The 16095-nt window shown below is 42.9% G+C and overlaps 1 protein-coding gene across 2 annotated transcripts in view; it reads left to right on the forward strand.

Moving 5' to 3' along the window:
- The first annotated feature begins 9162 nt into the window (after positions 1 to 9162).
- Positions 9163 to 16095, forward strand: part of WASL (WASP like actin nucleation promoting factor) — a 53653-nt gene continuing 46720 nt past the window's right edge. The window contains exon 1 of one of the 2 annotated variants that reach the window (XM_068931915.1): positions 9163 to 9755. In XM_068931915.1, the coding sequence (XP_068788016.1) occupies positions 9633 to 9755 (123 nt within the window). In that variant the 5' untranslated portion in view covers positions 9163 to 9632. Of the gene's footprint in view, positions 9756 to 10921; positions 11145 to 16095 lie in introns of those variants that run through there. The other variant, XM_068931923.1, reaches the window with a different exon arrangement.

The raw sequence follows: 16095 nt of genomic DNA on the forward strand, positions 1-16095 counted from the left end.
AGGCAACACCTTACAGAATCCCTTTCACAAATATATCGAGCTCCATCCTAAAAGCAGCTCAACTCTTTGCCCCCACTTACTCCTGCTGGAAAAATGTTGCTGACCCTTACCATCCTTATAGTTAGGAATCTGCAAACATCTGTCTAAATGTATTCATTATCAATTTCTGACCATTTTTTTGAACCAACGTTGTCCTTTGCTTTAAAAAAGATATTTATCCTCTGACGACTCATCATAAAGCCCCTCATCATCTGATATATAACAATTCAGTCACTGTGGATGAAATGTTTAAAAATTACATGCATATATAGAAACAACATGTATTCAATGATTAGAAAGTACATTACATTTAAACAAAGTTAGACCTTTTCTCAGGTCTTTTGTTTTGCCATGTTCCTCTTCCCTATTCTCCCAAGCACGCTAACTTTCCTTTACACCTGTTTGAATCTAAATTCACCCTCTTGAAAACGGGCAGGCAGAATCATATACATTATTCCTAATAAGGTCCATTAGGGCCTTGCAGAATGATACTAATACTTCTCTGTCTCTAATGGGAATCTCTCTCTCGAAGCATCCAAGATTTCCATTTGCCATTCCGAGACTATGCTGGCACAGCAGCTCACGGTCATTCTCAGGCCCTCCTTAGCTGTTCTCAACTAACACACTTAACCAAAGCCCGTTTTACAGCAGGATTGCATCTCAACCCTATAACATCCTCAAAGCCACAGTGTTCTTTCTGTCTAATATTCTGATCCCCTTCATATTAGGAGACAATAAATAATGGATAAAGACAGCTCATATTGCAAAATTAAGCAGGCTTCAGGTTCTGGATTGCATCATATTTGAAATAAAACACAAACATGATCACAAAGGCTTTGGCAAGCATTTTCTATATTCCAGAACAATATTAAAATTAAGATTGGGTTATTATTTTATCAAAAACATTTTTCAGTATAAATATGAATTTACTTCACCTTCTCTTTTGAAAGGGTAGGGTTCATGCATTTGTTCCATTCTATCTGCTTTATACCATATCATTAGGCAATCAGCTAGCAACTGATTATTTCAGTTTGAGGAAAGTCTCCACATAACACAGATCTGGTGTAATACGCTCTTGCAGGCTTGACCTTGCATACAGAGATAGCCAGAGAAAAGGCCAGTATGGATATAGTGCAGCAGTTAAACACACCTAAGCCTACTTTGGAGCTGCTTGATTTGAATCATGATTCAGTTATACCTGGTTAGGGATTTCGGGTAACAGGGCACCATAAAACTGGCATGACCACCCATACTCCCACACAGTTACACTAAGCTTGTAATCACGAACAACCTAGGAAAGAAAGTGAACTTATTTCTTATGATTACATGTTGGCAGTGTAGAAGGCAGTGACAGGCAGGAAAATGCAATGACTGAAGGCAGTCTCCCTTTCCACTAAGAGTAACCTTTCTCATATCTACCAGTTATGAGACACTTCAAAATTAATCACTGTAGCTATTAGAAATCAAAACAACTATCCAAAATAATCTGCATAATATAGTGCTATGGGAATGATCCTGTATCTCCTATACATACTGAAATATCATACCCCACCTTTGCTATATACAACCTATAAGATACTTCAAGAATAACAGCTTGTATTTTAGTTATTACCATCAACTTGAGCAGTATACATTGCTACACCTTCTACTTCAAATTTTCCCTTGCATACTCTGTTTCTACTCTGAATGCCTTAAACTGGGGACGGTCCTTCCGAGAAAACTCCTTGTTCTTTCAGTAAAATATTCTTTACAGGAAGTGCAACCACAACTGAATGCAATGTGATATTATTAAAAATCACACTGATCCTTATTCCATCTGATTTGAACAAACAACTTTCTACATCACCAGTTAAAAAGGACTTAGCTTCTAAGAAGTTTAGTGAAAAATTGAACCCCTCTTAAGCAAACACCAGGCAGGCTATGCTTAAGGAAAATTATTCTCACAGTAATCAGCTGTGTATGCTGACAAACTTCTTTTCTGGGTTGCCTAGCTGTCTACCAACCTCCTCTGGCTCGCTGCCATGACCTCTGTGAAAGAGCTGTTATAGCAGTAGCAAGCATTTTCCCAGAAAGCCTTATTAACTGTGCTCTATGTTTCTAGTCTTCAAATAACTGTTCATCTTAGTGAGAAAGTATTTTAAATGAAGAAGTTTAGCTTCGTCTTTAAAGAGAGATGAGAAAATTCAAGGCCAAGAAACCTAACTGAACAAAGCAGGTCAGCATGCATGTTATGTGGTTACAGCAAATACTAGAAAGCTATGTTAAGAGTTATGAGTTCAGACTAATTCAGTTTTGTCCCTCTTAAAATCCACAAAAAAACATTATCAGCTCAAAATGGTAGGTTAGATGTGAAGCCGAGATTTTTTTTAAACAAATTTGACGGTAGGCTTGATTATTTGTGACATCCACAAAAAAAAAGAGGTAGACACCAAAGGTCACACATCTTGCAAAATGTATTTGTCACAAATGAGAGAAAGAAATAAAATTGATTAAAGGAACTTAGTTAAGTTTGTCTACTTCAGATTCTAGCATACAGAATCAATATTTACTCAGTTATGGTTAGTTTTAAGAGGCAGATATCTGTGGATGTTTGCCTCCAAGTTTAATATTTTCTCCCTCTGGATCAGCCACGGGATTCTCATAAGCATGTACAAGGCACCTAGACATCAGATCTATACAGGGCTTCTAGCACTACTGTACTACACAGACAGCAGTATTGCAGTAACTAAAAGATAAAACATTTAGATCAATTCTCATAGAACAAATTAGCAACTTCATCTCCTTCACGGTATTTTGAGTTGTCAAGCATGAACAAAGTAGTGGATATTCACATAAAGCACTAATATCATTTGTACGTGCCATCTCAACGTACTATAGGAAAAGTACTTAATTGAAAGCAGTAATAGGGTAGCCATGAAAATAGCAATTAGAATAACTTGGTTGCCTGGTGTTAAAATTCTTCTAGATATCTCTAAGGTCTTAAAGAAATTTGATTATCTTTATTTACTAGGATACATTCAAAAGTGAAGATTTATTTTTAGACCTACTTATCTCTGAGGTGAAACAAGTGGACAGACTGCAGATTTTCTTGCTAATGTATCACACACGCACTAGTGGCAGTCAACTGACTGTACAGTTTTGAAAAAATAGATGGTTTTCATCTGTCTTCTCAAGACAGTTTGCTGTATGTTCAATTTTATTTTTGGTCATTTATTTCTTAAAGCTCCTACAGCATATATTTGTTAAGTTTCTGTATTTGTTAAACAGATTCTCTTTTGTCCTATAAAAACAATACAGGTCAGCGCACCAGTGGTTCTAAGTGGCCTGGAGCTGATATAAGCAATCTCCCTGAACACAAAAATCAGGCTAATCAAGATATGCACATTCTCAATCTTGCTTTATGAGGTGGAGCCATAAATCTTCAAGAATACTGATGCATAAAGACAGCATAAAGACTGCTTTTTTTTTTTTTTTTAAATATTTGCATCAAATAGCAACACCACACAGAAGCAAGGCTATTAAAAACGTACTAACACTACAGTGACAGTTTGATACAACAATGAAACCTCAAGGCTGAACATATCCATTGGATGAAGGATGACCTTGTGATAGGGATCTTGATCCTTGGTCTAATGGATGGCAGGAGAACAAGAACTGGCCTGGGCAGGAAGCAAGTGTCTCAGTGATTCCACAAAACAGGGCAGTAAAGATCTGATACTGTAAGCCCTAGTAGAAGACAGAATCCCAAAAGGAATCAGAGTACAGTTCATGCCTATCCCTTATGGTTGTTATATGCTGGATACAGAATTAAAAAAAAATAGAGAAAAACTACATGAAAACCATCCACCCAGATCCGCATTGCAATTGTCACTGAATTACAATACCTATTTGACAGTTGTTCAGTGACCTATTGGGAGTAAAGTACCCATCTCAAGCCAACTCGTAGAGGGTACATACTTATGTCATATTTAGTACTTCCAGTAAAAACGGCAGATTTTGAATGTACTTGACTGTGCTACCCTCATCTCAGTAAAGATGAGGCTTCCTGGCAAGGACCAAGCAGATTGTGAAGGGCGTTCAGTCACGCTGCAAAGAAGAACTGAGTTTTCAAAGCCAGAGCAAGCGTTCTGTCATCAATGGAATCTGCTGTAGCAACATATTTGCAGATTGCAGTGAAGGAAAGAACATGCTTTCCTTTTTCCTTTTTTTTTTTTTTTTTTTTGAAGGGGTGAGGTTCTTGAGTGCTATGGTGGCTGATTCATGGTTGAAGCGAGATTTCATTACACTGAATTTAAAAGCTGTCAGGAAACTCAGAGGAAGGAATAAATGTTCCTTTCAACATCTGTGGATAAATAAAATAAACTCATCTACTCCATTCATATTTATCACTGGGTGTAAAACTCAGAAATCATACCTCTGCTAAGGTAAAAACCAAGCACAGAGAATAAAAACAGTGTCCCAACAAACCTTGTGGATATAGAGTTTTTGGAGATGAGCTTTGATGCAAGGATAGATTCTAGCTAAGCTTGGGAAAGAAAAATGTTTTCCTCTGATTTGCAGAGCGGCTACAGAAATGTGCCACAGTTTCTGCAGCCAGCGATCAGCATACCTGTATAACAGAGAATTATTAAGAGGAGAGATAGGATGTTTCAGATACTAGTATGTGTTTTGGTCTGTCTTCTCCACAGCCCTGAAAAGGAGGATAATACAGTCCAATGAAGGAAGCAGAAAGGAGCTCTTGAAAAGAGCTAGGTCTCCCCCTGACTGATTTCACAGTTAAAACAATACCGCCGAAACCTTGCACCAGTATATCCAAAATATGATTCTTCATCCAAAGCAAAATCAATGTTATCCTTTGGTAAGCAGGACGGAAGGACACAAATTCTTCTCCTTCACCTTAAAGTCAACAGTCCGATATTGAAAATGAGAAGAAAGGATACAGCAACCAGAAAGAAATGAGTAACAGGCAATACAGGGAAAGAAAAATTCTAGCTAGTACCCAAGGCAGCATTTATGCAATGAATGAAAGAACTTACTGTCCTGCTATGTCGGTTCTCAGGCTTTAGCCTGCTCATTCCAGTGGCAAGGACGCTCTTCTGCGTGGCTGGCCCACAAAAGGAAACGATTCTTCCTACTAACCCTACAGGTTCATACGCATAAGGAATTATCAGAGGCTTTGCTGGATGATTAAAATAAAACTTAACTGCCAACTTTGCAACTTCTGTGGCTACTTCATGTCCTTCCGTGCCTGAAATGTTTAGTATATAAATTCAATAAATAGGAAAAAAAACAAATATAGACTCCTGGCTCTGTTTATTCCAGACTATTCCCTCCCCCCACTCCTGAACAAATAATCAAATATAAAATCTCTGTGAGAAAGGAAATACAGTAACTGCATCTGAAACTAACCATAAATTAACAGATGATTCAGTTACTTCCAGAGTAGGCTGAGATTCTTAAGCACTTAAAGGTTCAGTGCACAGAGAGCAGAAGCGAATGAACTTCTTTTCAGTATAATAACTAATATGCTATTTATATTGATTCAGTAACAATCTGAAACCAATTCTCTTAGATGAGTTCTATGTTGAGAGAAAAAAAAAAAGTGGTTTACTTAAAAAAGGGAACTTGTATCTTCACAAATCAAACATTATTTTCAACCACAATGAGAGTTCCTTTTTTTTGGTTACCACAAGTGGTTTTGCAGTAAATGGACCAGCGAACTCTACAGGCACAACCAAAAAGGGTGCTCAAGGAAACAAGGTCTTCTTTCCTTTTGCCCAGACTTTTACTATCCTGTTGACATACCCCTTAAACGTGGTGACAGTAATCATACATTCTTACTTCTCTTCTCCCCCCAGCCATATTTATGTGGTCACTGCAACGATGTAGGCACTTGTACTATGCTGTTCCACTTCTCATTGAATATAAAATGGAAGAGAGACGACAATATTTTTTTCCTATTGAGATCTTCATTCCTCTTTAAGCCTGCTTATTCTTCGTGTAATCAACCACCAAAGACTGCGTGACCTAAATTCAGTACTGGGACAAAATCAAGACTTGGAAAATGCAGTGCCACTACTAAAAATAAACAGACAAAATCCTTGGTGAACTGCTTCCGAGTGGAAACATTTCATCTCTTTCATTTAGATAATTAATTGTTATGTTTTAGAATGTGACCCTCACAAAACCTTTAAAATATGCTATGATTCACAGTGCTAGAAAGATCAACCTTAGGTAGAATGCTTTCCTCTCTTTTTTGCTTTTATTATTTTCAATTGCAGAATTTTATTTCTGAAATTGTATAAATACGTAAATTCTGAAATTCAAAGCACGCGACTTCAGAATAGTTATAGTATTCAACTTGTGCTTGTGACAAACTGTTGAAAAATGTAGACGTCCATATGTAAGGGTAGAATTCAGAGACATATATTTCTGTCAAAGGTATGTTTGACAAGGATAATAATTGTTTATTAAATAGTTGTTTACAATATAAACCTTTAAAATCATTACACTTGCTTATATCAATAGATGTATGTCACTTTCAACGTAGCTCAGTACCTTGGGACTATGAGCTGGTATTTTAACAATTTTGAAAGAAAAATACAAATGAGCATCAGGCTGCCGCAAAGCTTGTAGGAGTCAGCAGTGGGCAACGCAGTTTCAACCTTAGGGACTACAGTGAGAAATTCAGAGCAAAGCCTATGATAAAGGACAGCAATTTCTCTAAGACAGGTCAGCCAGAACACTGCAATTTCTTTCAAAGATAGCCAGGTAATTCTGGTTTGTGGCTTTGCTTAAAAGAACTTTCCTTGAAATTGGATGTGTTACGCAGAAATAGCAGCTCTTTGCTGGTATTACTGCTAATGTAAATATCAAAGGCAAAAATCTATTTTTCAGTGGGTCCCTTGGACTTACGACCAACTATTGATATTTCCATTTCACTTCAGGACTCACTCTTTTGCCATGATATAAAAACAGAAATGGCTTTTGCATAATTAATGAAACACAGCAGTTGAAAATAGTCCCCCCTTCCCACCCCCCCCTTCCTGTCTACCCTTAGTAAAAAAAGCAAACAAAATCCTAACAACAGAGTCTGGTTAAAGGGCCCTTAAGAATAGCTACTGGCCAGCTGGTCTGAGAAGAACACTCACTATGAAGCAAAAAGTATCACCAGTAACAATAAAACTTTATCTGGATGCAAAGATCCATACAACAAGGAATAAACAGTTAACATGAACAAAAATGAGAAAAACATCACTAAACTTAACGGGTCAAGGTGAGGAAAGTACCTATCAGAGGCCTACCATATTTTTAATTCAGCTATTTACATTGTGACCACCAATACAAGTACATACATTTCCTTGGAAAGGGTTTTGGCTATAAAATAACTCATTGCTTTATGAAACAAAAAACAAGTGCCTTGTAAAGTAGTTCATATCTGTTATCTTTTCACATACGTTCTCAATGAACGAAATGCTGCCAAAATTCTAATACACTTCAACTAAAATATTTCCCTTTCCACTAAAATACATTCTAAGTCTGGATACACTTACACGGAAAAGGAATTAAAACTGAATAATAACCTATTATTGCTGAAATGTATGTTGTAAGCATTTGGGTCCTATTCAGTGTTTTTCCTTTATAACAAAGGCCCTAGCCACTTACATGACATCTGCACATTGAGGAATGCTGTATATGCCTTTATTTTAACCTTTTGTACTGGAGGCTCAGGATTTTCCCCCATACATTTCCCCTTCCTCACACTTTCAAACACTGTTACAGGCTCTTTTAAGTAAGGGGAAAAGGGCCTAGAAGCAGTGCAGAAGGGTTTGCCATTTGTTCCCGCCTGATCTTTTGGAAGATGTGAAGGAAAGTCAGCACAACTGCGTACCAAGATTTGTGCTCACACGTTCTCCTCCTGTGCTTGTTTTTTTTTTTTTTTTAATACAAAGTAAATCATCACAGGAAGACTGGTTTGGCATTTTCCAGATGCACAACAAATTTATCAGAGAGGATGAAGTCAACCTATTCTTCGCTTAAAAATACTGAGAGAACTAGCAGGGTGCTCACTTGGACATCTGGCTTTCACCTTCATACTGGGAGGAGCATGAGCACTTCTCCTGCGGAGCTGCAAGTCGGCCTGGGCAGCGGGCAGCTGTGCTCTGGACTGCAGGGCTTGGAAAGGTCTTCAGCTCCATCCTGGCTAGCAACTACTGCACGGAGAGAGGCAGAGGGAACAGAAACCTAGCTGGCAAAGCATACCGACTGCGTACGCAGCTCCTCTGCGCTGACCCCCTGGAAAGCCTAAGTACCTGCTACTATTTCTACTTGCTATTTTACCTCAGACTGCAAAAGCCTGTGTTTAGGAGGGTAGAGTCTCGCACACCCCCTCCTACGTCTCTGTGTGACCGAGCACGGAGGAGCTGCCTCTGCGCAGCAAAGGCTGCAGGAATTACCCACCCCGCGCAACACAGCTTGGAACAGCAAAACTGACTGGATGATTTGCCAGATAAGCCATCAGGAAACATTTTCCTTTCAATAACAAACATTCAAAGGATTTTTGAGTTATAAATTAACTCACATTTGACTAAAAATTTAACAGGAATTCAACCCTGGCCTTCTAACACGCTCTTCATCACCTCCATCCTCAAAGCACTGCACGAAGCCAACCACACTGCGCGCTCACGTTGGTAACGAACTTAAGCAAAAACGACAACGGCGGAGGGGGGGGGTTTCACCACGAACGCTTTTTATGCCCTGTCCCGTTCCGGGTGACTTTTGAGTACGGGCCCGAATTTTTCTGACACGTTTTCCTCACACGGGTGGGCAGCGGCGGCTACCTCGCCGCCTCAGCCCCCGCCACCGCTCCCCGTCCGGCCCGGCCGCCGCCTCGCCGCCAGCCTGGATTCCGCTCCGGGCCCAGCGGCCGGGCGCGCTCCTCCCGGCCCCGGCCCCGGCCCCGGCCCCGGCCCCGGCCCCGGCCCCCTCCGCCAGCAGCCGCCGAGCCGAGCCGGCCCGGCAGGTATTGAGGGGGGAGGGCGCGGGGCGGCCCCCGCCAGCTGCGTGAGCCAGCGCGGCCCGCCCAGGGGCTGCCGGCCGGGGCGGGGCGGAGCAGGGCGGGACGGGACGGGACGGGACGGCAGGCGGCGGGTCCCCGCACCGCGCATGGTAGCGGCGGCGGCGGCGGCAGCAGCGCGCTCGCCGGCCTCCCCTCTGGCTGCCGCGCGCTGTGGTCTCGCCCGCCCCCGCTGCCATGTTGGATTGTGCGGCCGCCGGAGCCGGGCCGAAGTTGGAAGTTTAGTGGCCGCCGCGGGGGTGGGCGCGATCCGCCGGCGGCGGCGGGGCGGCCCGACGCCTCCTCTCTCCCCTCCCCTCCCCCGCGGGCCGCCGGCAGCTCGCCGAGGCCCGGCCGCCGCTCTCCCCCCGCCCCCTCCCGCCTTCCCCGGCCCCGAGAGGGAGGCTCCGCGATGCGGCTGCCGTGAGGCCGCGGCGGCCAGGAGCAGGACGAGGAGGAGGGGGCGGCCGCGGGCGCCGACGGTCGCAGCGCGGCGAGGGCAGTGCCGAGCCCCGCGGGGCCGGCGCCGGCGCCGGCCATGAGCGGCAGCCAGCAGCAGCAGCAGCCCCCGCAGCCGCGGCGGGTCAGCAACGTGGGCTCCCTGCTGCTGACCCCGCAGGAGAACGAGAGCCTCTTCACCTTCCTCGGCAAGAAATGCGTGGTGAGCCCCGCGGGGAGCGGCGCGGCGGGGGGGGGACCGGGCCCGGCCCGGGGCCGGGGCCGTGTGAGGACAGGCGGGGGACCGCGTCCGGGACCTTGTCCGCCCTCGCCTCGCCTCGCCTGGCCGGCCCGTACGCGGCTCCCAGCCCGGAAGTTTCTCCCCGGCCCAGCCGCCTTCCGCGTCGCCGGCGCCCGGGCGGGGGACGGCGCTGCAGGCCCGGCCTCCGCGCCCGCCTGGCCCAGGAGCTGCGGCCTCGCGCGGGGCCGGCGGCGGAGGAGGCGGAGGAGGAGGAGGGCTGCGGGCGGCAATGAATGAGGCGAGCGTGGCGCTGCCGCCGCCGCCGGCAGGGGAGAGGAGAGGAGGGAAGGGGAGGCCGCGCCGCCCGCAGGTGGCGGGGCCTCGCCCGCGCTGCCGCGGCCAGAGGGGGCCGCTTCCCGCAAGCGCTGCGCCGCGCCGGGCCCGGCCCGGCCCCCTGCCCGTGCGGGAGCCGTGCGCGCTGCGGGGGCGCCGGGCTGGGCCGCTCCGGGCCTGGCGCCGCCGCGGGCTGCGCGGGGCCGCTCGGCGCCGGCCGTTTCTCCGGGCGGCCCTCTGGAGCGGCGCCGGCAGCCGTGCCCAGCGCCTGCCCGGCCTGTCCTGCGGGGGGCGGCGGCGGCGAGCCCCCTCGCCTCTGCCCCGCGACCAGCCTGCGGTTTGGCCGAGGGGACGGGGCAGCCATGGAGCTGCTGCAGCAGCACTCGGTGGAAGAGTTTAATTGCCTGACGAGGCTGACATGAGTCCCGGTTGCACCTGTGGTACAACAAAGCAATACTGACAAAGTTGGAGGAAGGCTCGTGTGGGTACTAGGCCTGCCTTGGATGTAGCCTGTGCTTTTGTTAGCCTGATCAACAGGCTTGCATCTTTAGCTGCAACTTCAATACTGCGTTACTCCCTGTCAAAAAAGAAATGCGATATCAAGATTAAAAAAGGGGTGGGGGGGGGGAAAGGTGTAGTAGATGTGTTCCCAAGTTCATCAGTAAGTTCTTAGTTTCTTGAATAGCTTCTTGCCTATTAATATAATGTAGTTATGAAGTATAGTTTTAATATAATTTTCAGAGCTTCAGGAGTTAACTGCATATATTTTTTCCTAAAGGACTTATCATTTTTCAAATTATCTTTTTGAAGCCATTTTAAATGATGCTATCCTGATGTTTTCTGATACTTCACGTCCAGTGCCTAGAACAGCAACGTTAGGCACCTACACCTTCTTGTGGCACTATTTTAAAGCAGGATATCGGTGTCATCATAATACATAACCCTGTGGACTTTGAAATGGTGCTGTTGATCAAACCGGTTGTTGCAAGGAAGGAAAGAGATATAACCGAACAGGAAATGGGTGATGTTTGCATTGGGGTGAGTTAAGTAACATGAGGTTATCATAATTAAGTTGCTGCCATTTTCAGATGGGTCAGAAAGCGTGATTGTGAAATATGTAAAAAGAGACTTATGCTAAAAAGTAATACATTTGTAAGAAACACCTTTATCTCACTACTTGAATTACTTTCAGGCACACATTTCATGCATTTCATTCCATTACAAGAAAAAAAGTAAACTGTTGTCTATATTAAAAGGAAGCACATGAATTTGTGTGCTTCAGTTGATTTCCAGTTGTTTTTTCTGTGGCTTAGATTTTCTTGTCAAGGGAATGTGTCTGTTTTTGTTATGTATGCTCAGCTGTAACGCTCATCTTAAGTTTTTGAAATGTGTTATTTATGGGGATAAGTTAAACCGGCCTCAAGGTAAACAACTTCATAGTGTCTGGATGATGTGTGGTTTGTGACATGTTGATAGCTTTATAGATACAGGGTTTTTTTGTTTTTTGGTTTTTTTTTGAGACTACACATTCTTGCCATTTAGTCTGAATCTTGAATGACTTTCTAACTGAGAATTTCTTTTTATTATTTTTTTTTAATTATGGCCACCCCCTTTACCCTTCTTCTCCTGCCCTATATGTTTTCTAGCTTAAGGTCAGGCATCTTACTGTAATTGAGGGTCTATATCATATGCTTGAGGACTTGGGTCCAGAAGACTATCAAAGATAGTACTCTAGACTTCTTGGCTTTCTTTAGCATGCTGAGGCAAAATTGTGGCAATTCAGAAACTACTTTGTGAACAAATTGAACACCTCTATCCCAGGGACAGCAGTGGATAGGTACCTGGGGATGATAACAGCTTCGACTTTCCAATTTGAATCCATCAAGTCTGACAGAGCTGTATGGTACTCTGTATACCGTTGATCTTCTAATTTGAGTACAACTCAGTGTCAGTGTGCTATGCTATTTTTTTGTTTGTTTGTTTGTTCTTTACTATAACATTATATTTGATATTTTAGTAATATCCATGTTTGGAATTAGTCATTATTGAAGCTTTAGACAGTAAATATTACTAGTAAACAAAAATTTTGCAAGTTTCACAGGATGTTAAAAGTTTATTTTGACTTGGGCGGAATTGACTGTGCTACCTGGCTACTGCAGGTGGTATTTGCATCAGTTTGGACGTGGATATGCTACCGGATGTGAAGAGTAATAAACTGAGAAAACTGCTTTTAAAATGCATTGAGCATAATACAATTGTATTTGTCAAAGCCAAAATACAAGTTGCAATAATCATTGAGATAAAAGAGAATAAAAAACTGAATGGGAGCCTTAGTTCTTAATTGGTAAGACGTAAAGATTTTTATCGGGAAAGAGCCCGTAAGACTTCTTGTGCGTATGAAAACAGCATGAACTAAGACTTAAAGGCAGCTTGCAAACCAACAGACAAGTTTATGTGACTGTGAAGTATTTCAGTTGTGCTTATGCTGCTGGCTGTGCATCCATAAAGGTATCCGAAAGGTTGAGGTCCTAGCCTGAATAGGAGGCATTTCTAGGAGAGAGAAGAAGTAGTGAATCACCAGTTTAGAAGTGGTAGTTATCTCATTTAGAAACATACAAAGAGATGAGATGCAGAGGGGGAAGACAAAGCATAAAGGATAAGGCCCTGTAGGAGGCAGGAATATTAAGAGTTACATACACGTTTCTTTTGAGGTCTTTGTCATGTTTTATCAAAAGGCATACAACTTCTTTGTATGCCTCATTAATATCCAGTGGAGTAATTTCTCTAAACAACTTGTTAGCGATCATCTTCCCTTCTAGACAGAATCTCATTGGTTTTTTTTTTTTTTTTTGGTGACAGTTCCTTTGAACTAAACTTGTGCCTACAAAACTGATTCCTCACAGGAAGAGGTCAAATTGGACTCTTTGCAGCAAGTGGCTTAGCCATTGTCCTTAAACTGCTTTCATGCATCTACAATAGGGTTACTTATCATAAAATATTTCATGCTTATTTTCCTCATAGCTTGCTCTTGGACTGCAGTTGCGAAATGTGCTGAAAACAAAAGATTGTTTAGTCGTGGGTGAGAAATGTGTTGAGACCACGTATGAACACTCGAGTAGGCATTTGTGTCCCATAGTTGTTCGTATTTGAAACAAAGCATTGAGTCACCAAGAATGGGATTCGGTTCAGGATTAAGAGAGAGCAATTTAGGTGTTTGAGTTCCATTATTGTCAATAGGCGTGACTGGCTTCCGTCTAGATCTCTTAGCTTTAGACATGTACAACTAAGTATCAACTGAATTTCTGTTTTGGCTCCTGTGACTGTATTGGTTACATCTCTCCCAAGTATGCTGGTAGCAAAGAGATGTAGTTCACGTGTCAGACACCTACATGTAGGTGTCTTGACCTCTAAGTTCTACAAATTTCAGTCAGTGTGTATTTCTATCAGAGTGTTATGTGTTGCTAAACATAGAGAAGGCTTTTCTACTCACTTTTTAAAAATTTTTGAGAATAGCTCTTGAGAATTCTCCGGAGCTTTTGCATTCCCTTCTGAGCTACTTTGCAGACCTTTTCTGTTTTGAATGTAGTTGAGCGTCAGGAGTGTCTGAGCATCTCTGTGGCTAATTAGCCTGTAAAAAACATCGCCCATGCTTCTGATAAAATGCTGTGGTGTGCAGATGCAGCAGGGATGAAAGCAATTTGTACTCACACGCTGTCGTGTTGTAATTTATTAGCTCTTCACAGCTAAGAATCAGGTAGCGTTTCGGAGAGTGCAAAGTTGGAGCCTACGTTTTAATGTAGGATGCAAATGAACATCCATAAGATGTTTTGACTGCAGGATTTCCACCAAGGTGTCCAGATCTCACCTGCTCAGGCGAACGCCTAAGGAAGAGGTAGTTTTTTTGTGAGAAGATAAAGATTGTTTGAGTTTGCTATTTCATGCAAGTATGTAAATAGAAAGACTTTGCTCCTCCTTTAATGAAGAATTCATGTGATTTCTCTGCATTATCTGATCATAAGCATCACTGTCATCACTGGCATGTTTTCTCTGGGAATGTTTCTTTTGGAACTTTGAATGAATTTAATGTGAACCCAACTTGATGAATCCTGTATACTCTACTTAATACATCATCCAATTTCAGGGGAAGAAGGGTAATCATGGAGGATACTCAGACTTAAAACTTTGACTCTCCTGTTTCAATGGAGTTTTGGTATTTCTGGCAGAAGAAGCTTCCGTGTCTATTCTGAAGAGCTTTTTATGACTGTTACTGCTGTACTAGTAGTGTCTCTGGTAGTGCAGGGATTAAATTTGTTTACTGCCGTCACTGGTAAGTATTGGTTATAGGTACCACTAGCAGCGGCAATTGCCACTGGTGGCTCCTGGCTCAGTATATGGAGCCTGTATAATGTTGAAGCAGATTGCGTATGATGAGCGATAGTCATTTGGAAACTCTGCAGCAGTTCTCTAACTGGCATAGCAAAAGGCTTAGTTCTTTCATGGATCTTGTATCGGCAGAGCTGTATTCAGTAGAGGTGGGTTTTGGTGAAGTCATAAGTGTTCTGTTTGTCAGAGAACATATACTATTCATTTAAAGGAACGTGGTAAGGTTTATGGTGTCCTTTCTTCCAATGAGTCTTTCATAGGCTTGTCCTCTCTCCTGAGAGATCTTTATAATACAGAATTAAAATTTAGTATAGTGCGGAAGACTCATGGTTTCATGACTTAATGCCTAAATAATGTTACTACAGTAATAGGAAGTAACAAAAATGTGCCATGGGCACTAGACGGAGTTGCTTTTTGGTATACTAGGGCATAATTTCCTCAAGAAGCCTTGGCAATTAGTGTTACTTGTTACGTGGGCGCAGAGGGAATCTTTTATTTGCTGGTTTGTTAGTAAATAAATTATACAAACTGGATTTAGCAGAACTAAGTGTATGTCTTCATGGGTAGTTTTAAGTAGTCCACTTCACCAGGACATGATTCAGCCATAGACAGAAGCTGTGCAAAATATCTTTGTTTCTCGGCATGTTTGCTTGGGTACACTGCCACGCAAACTTCTGCGGTTTCCAGGCATGTTGCTCATGTCTGTCTAGCTAAGGAAGATAAACTGTTTATCTTGCCTTCATAGACAGATCCAGATACATCCCAAATTCTAAGGTGTGCTATGACCTTTGTGTCACAGGAGCAGTGTACTAGAAGGGCCGAATGGGAAAAGCAAAGATGTAGTGCAGGTAGTCATAGGGATGCTTACCTAAGTAAGCTGCTCGTTTGCCTAATTCTTCAGGTTTGGTTATTTTCAGCTACCTCTGCATTAAAGGCAGACAATTTCTCTGGTAGCGTTTTATCTTTATATTGTGCATGGCATTTTAGGAATCTCAAATTAAACTGCCTATATTAAGAATATGTGGTTCTGGAAGAAGCTCCTTAAAGCATCTTACGAATTACTCAGTTCCTGTACACTTTTAACATTCTGTAAAGGATATCACTGCTGGCAAGGAAACTACTGCTATAAGAGCTCCATGAAATACTGGCAAATTCACTATACCAGATTGAGACTTACCTCAGTCACTTGCTTCCACCTGTGCATTCCTATCTTGGTGAGATTGTTTTCCCTGTGCTCTTTAATCAACTATCTTCAAAATCCGTACACTAGACAGTTTTTTTTTTTCCTGTTTGATATAAGTTTGCTGAGAAACAGTGTTAATGCGTTTTATGCTTCTCTAGCATGTCTAGTTTAAAGCTGAAAGATTGCATTAAGGCTTGCTAATCAAGGTCGTAAGTGTTTCCATTTCTGTAACATAATTTCCTACACTATTTTTTCCCCTTCCTAAGTTTATACGTAATGCAAAATTCCCCTGCGTTCATCTCATTTGTCTTCAAAGTGAATGTGTTACTTTGCCCTGATCTCCCCTTGTTAATTAGCCTGTGTGCAGCATCAGAATGGTATAGTTATGCAGGAACCTATTTGTGCTCACTAAGCATATTTTGC

The sequence above is a fragment of the Struthio camelus genome, chromosome 1 (genome assembly GCF_040807025.1).
Source record: "Struthio camelus isolate bStrCam1 chromosome 1, bStrCam1.hap1, whole genome shotgun sequence".
NCBI lineage: Eukaryota > Metazoa > Chordata > Aves > Struthioniformes > Struthionidae > Struthio > Struthio camelus.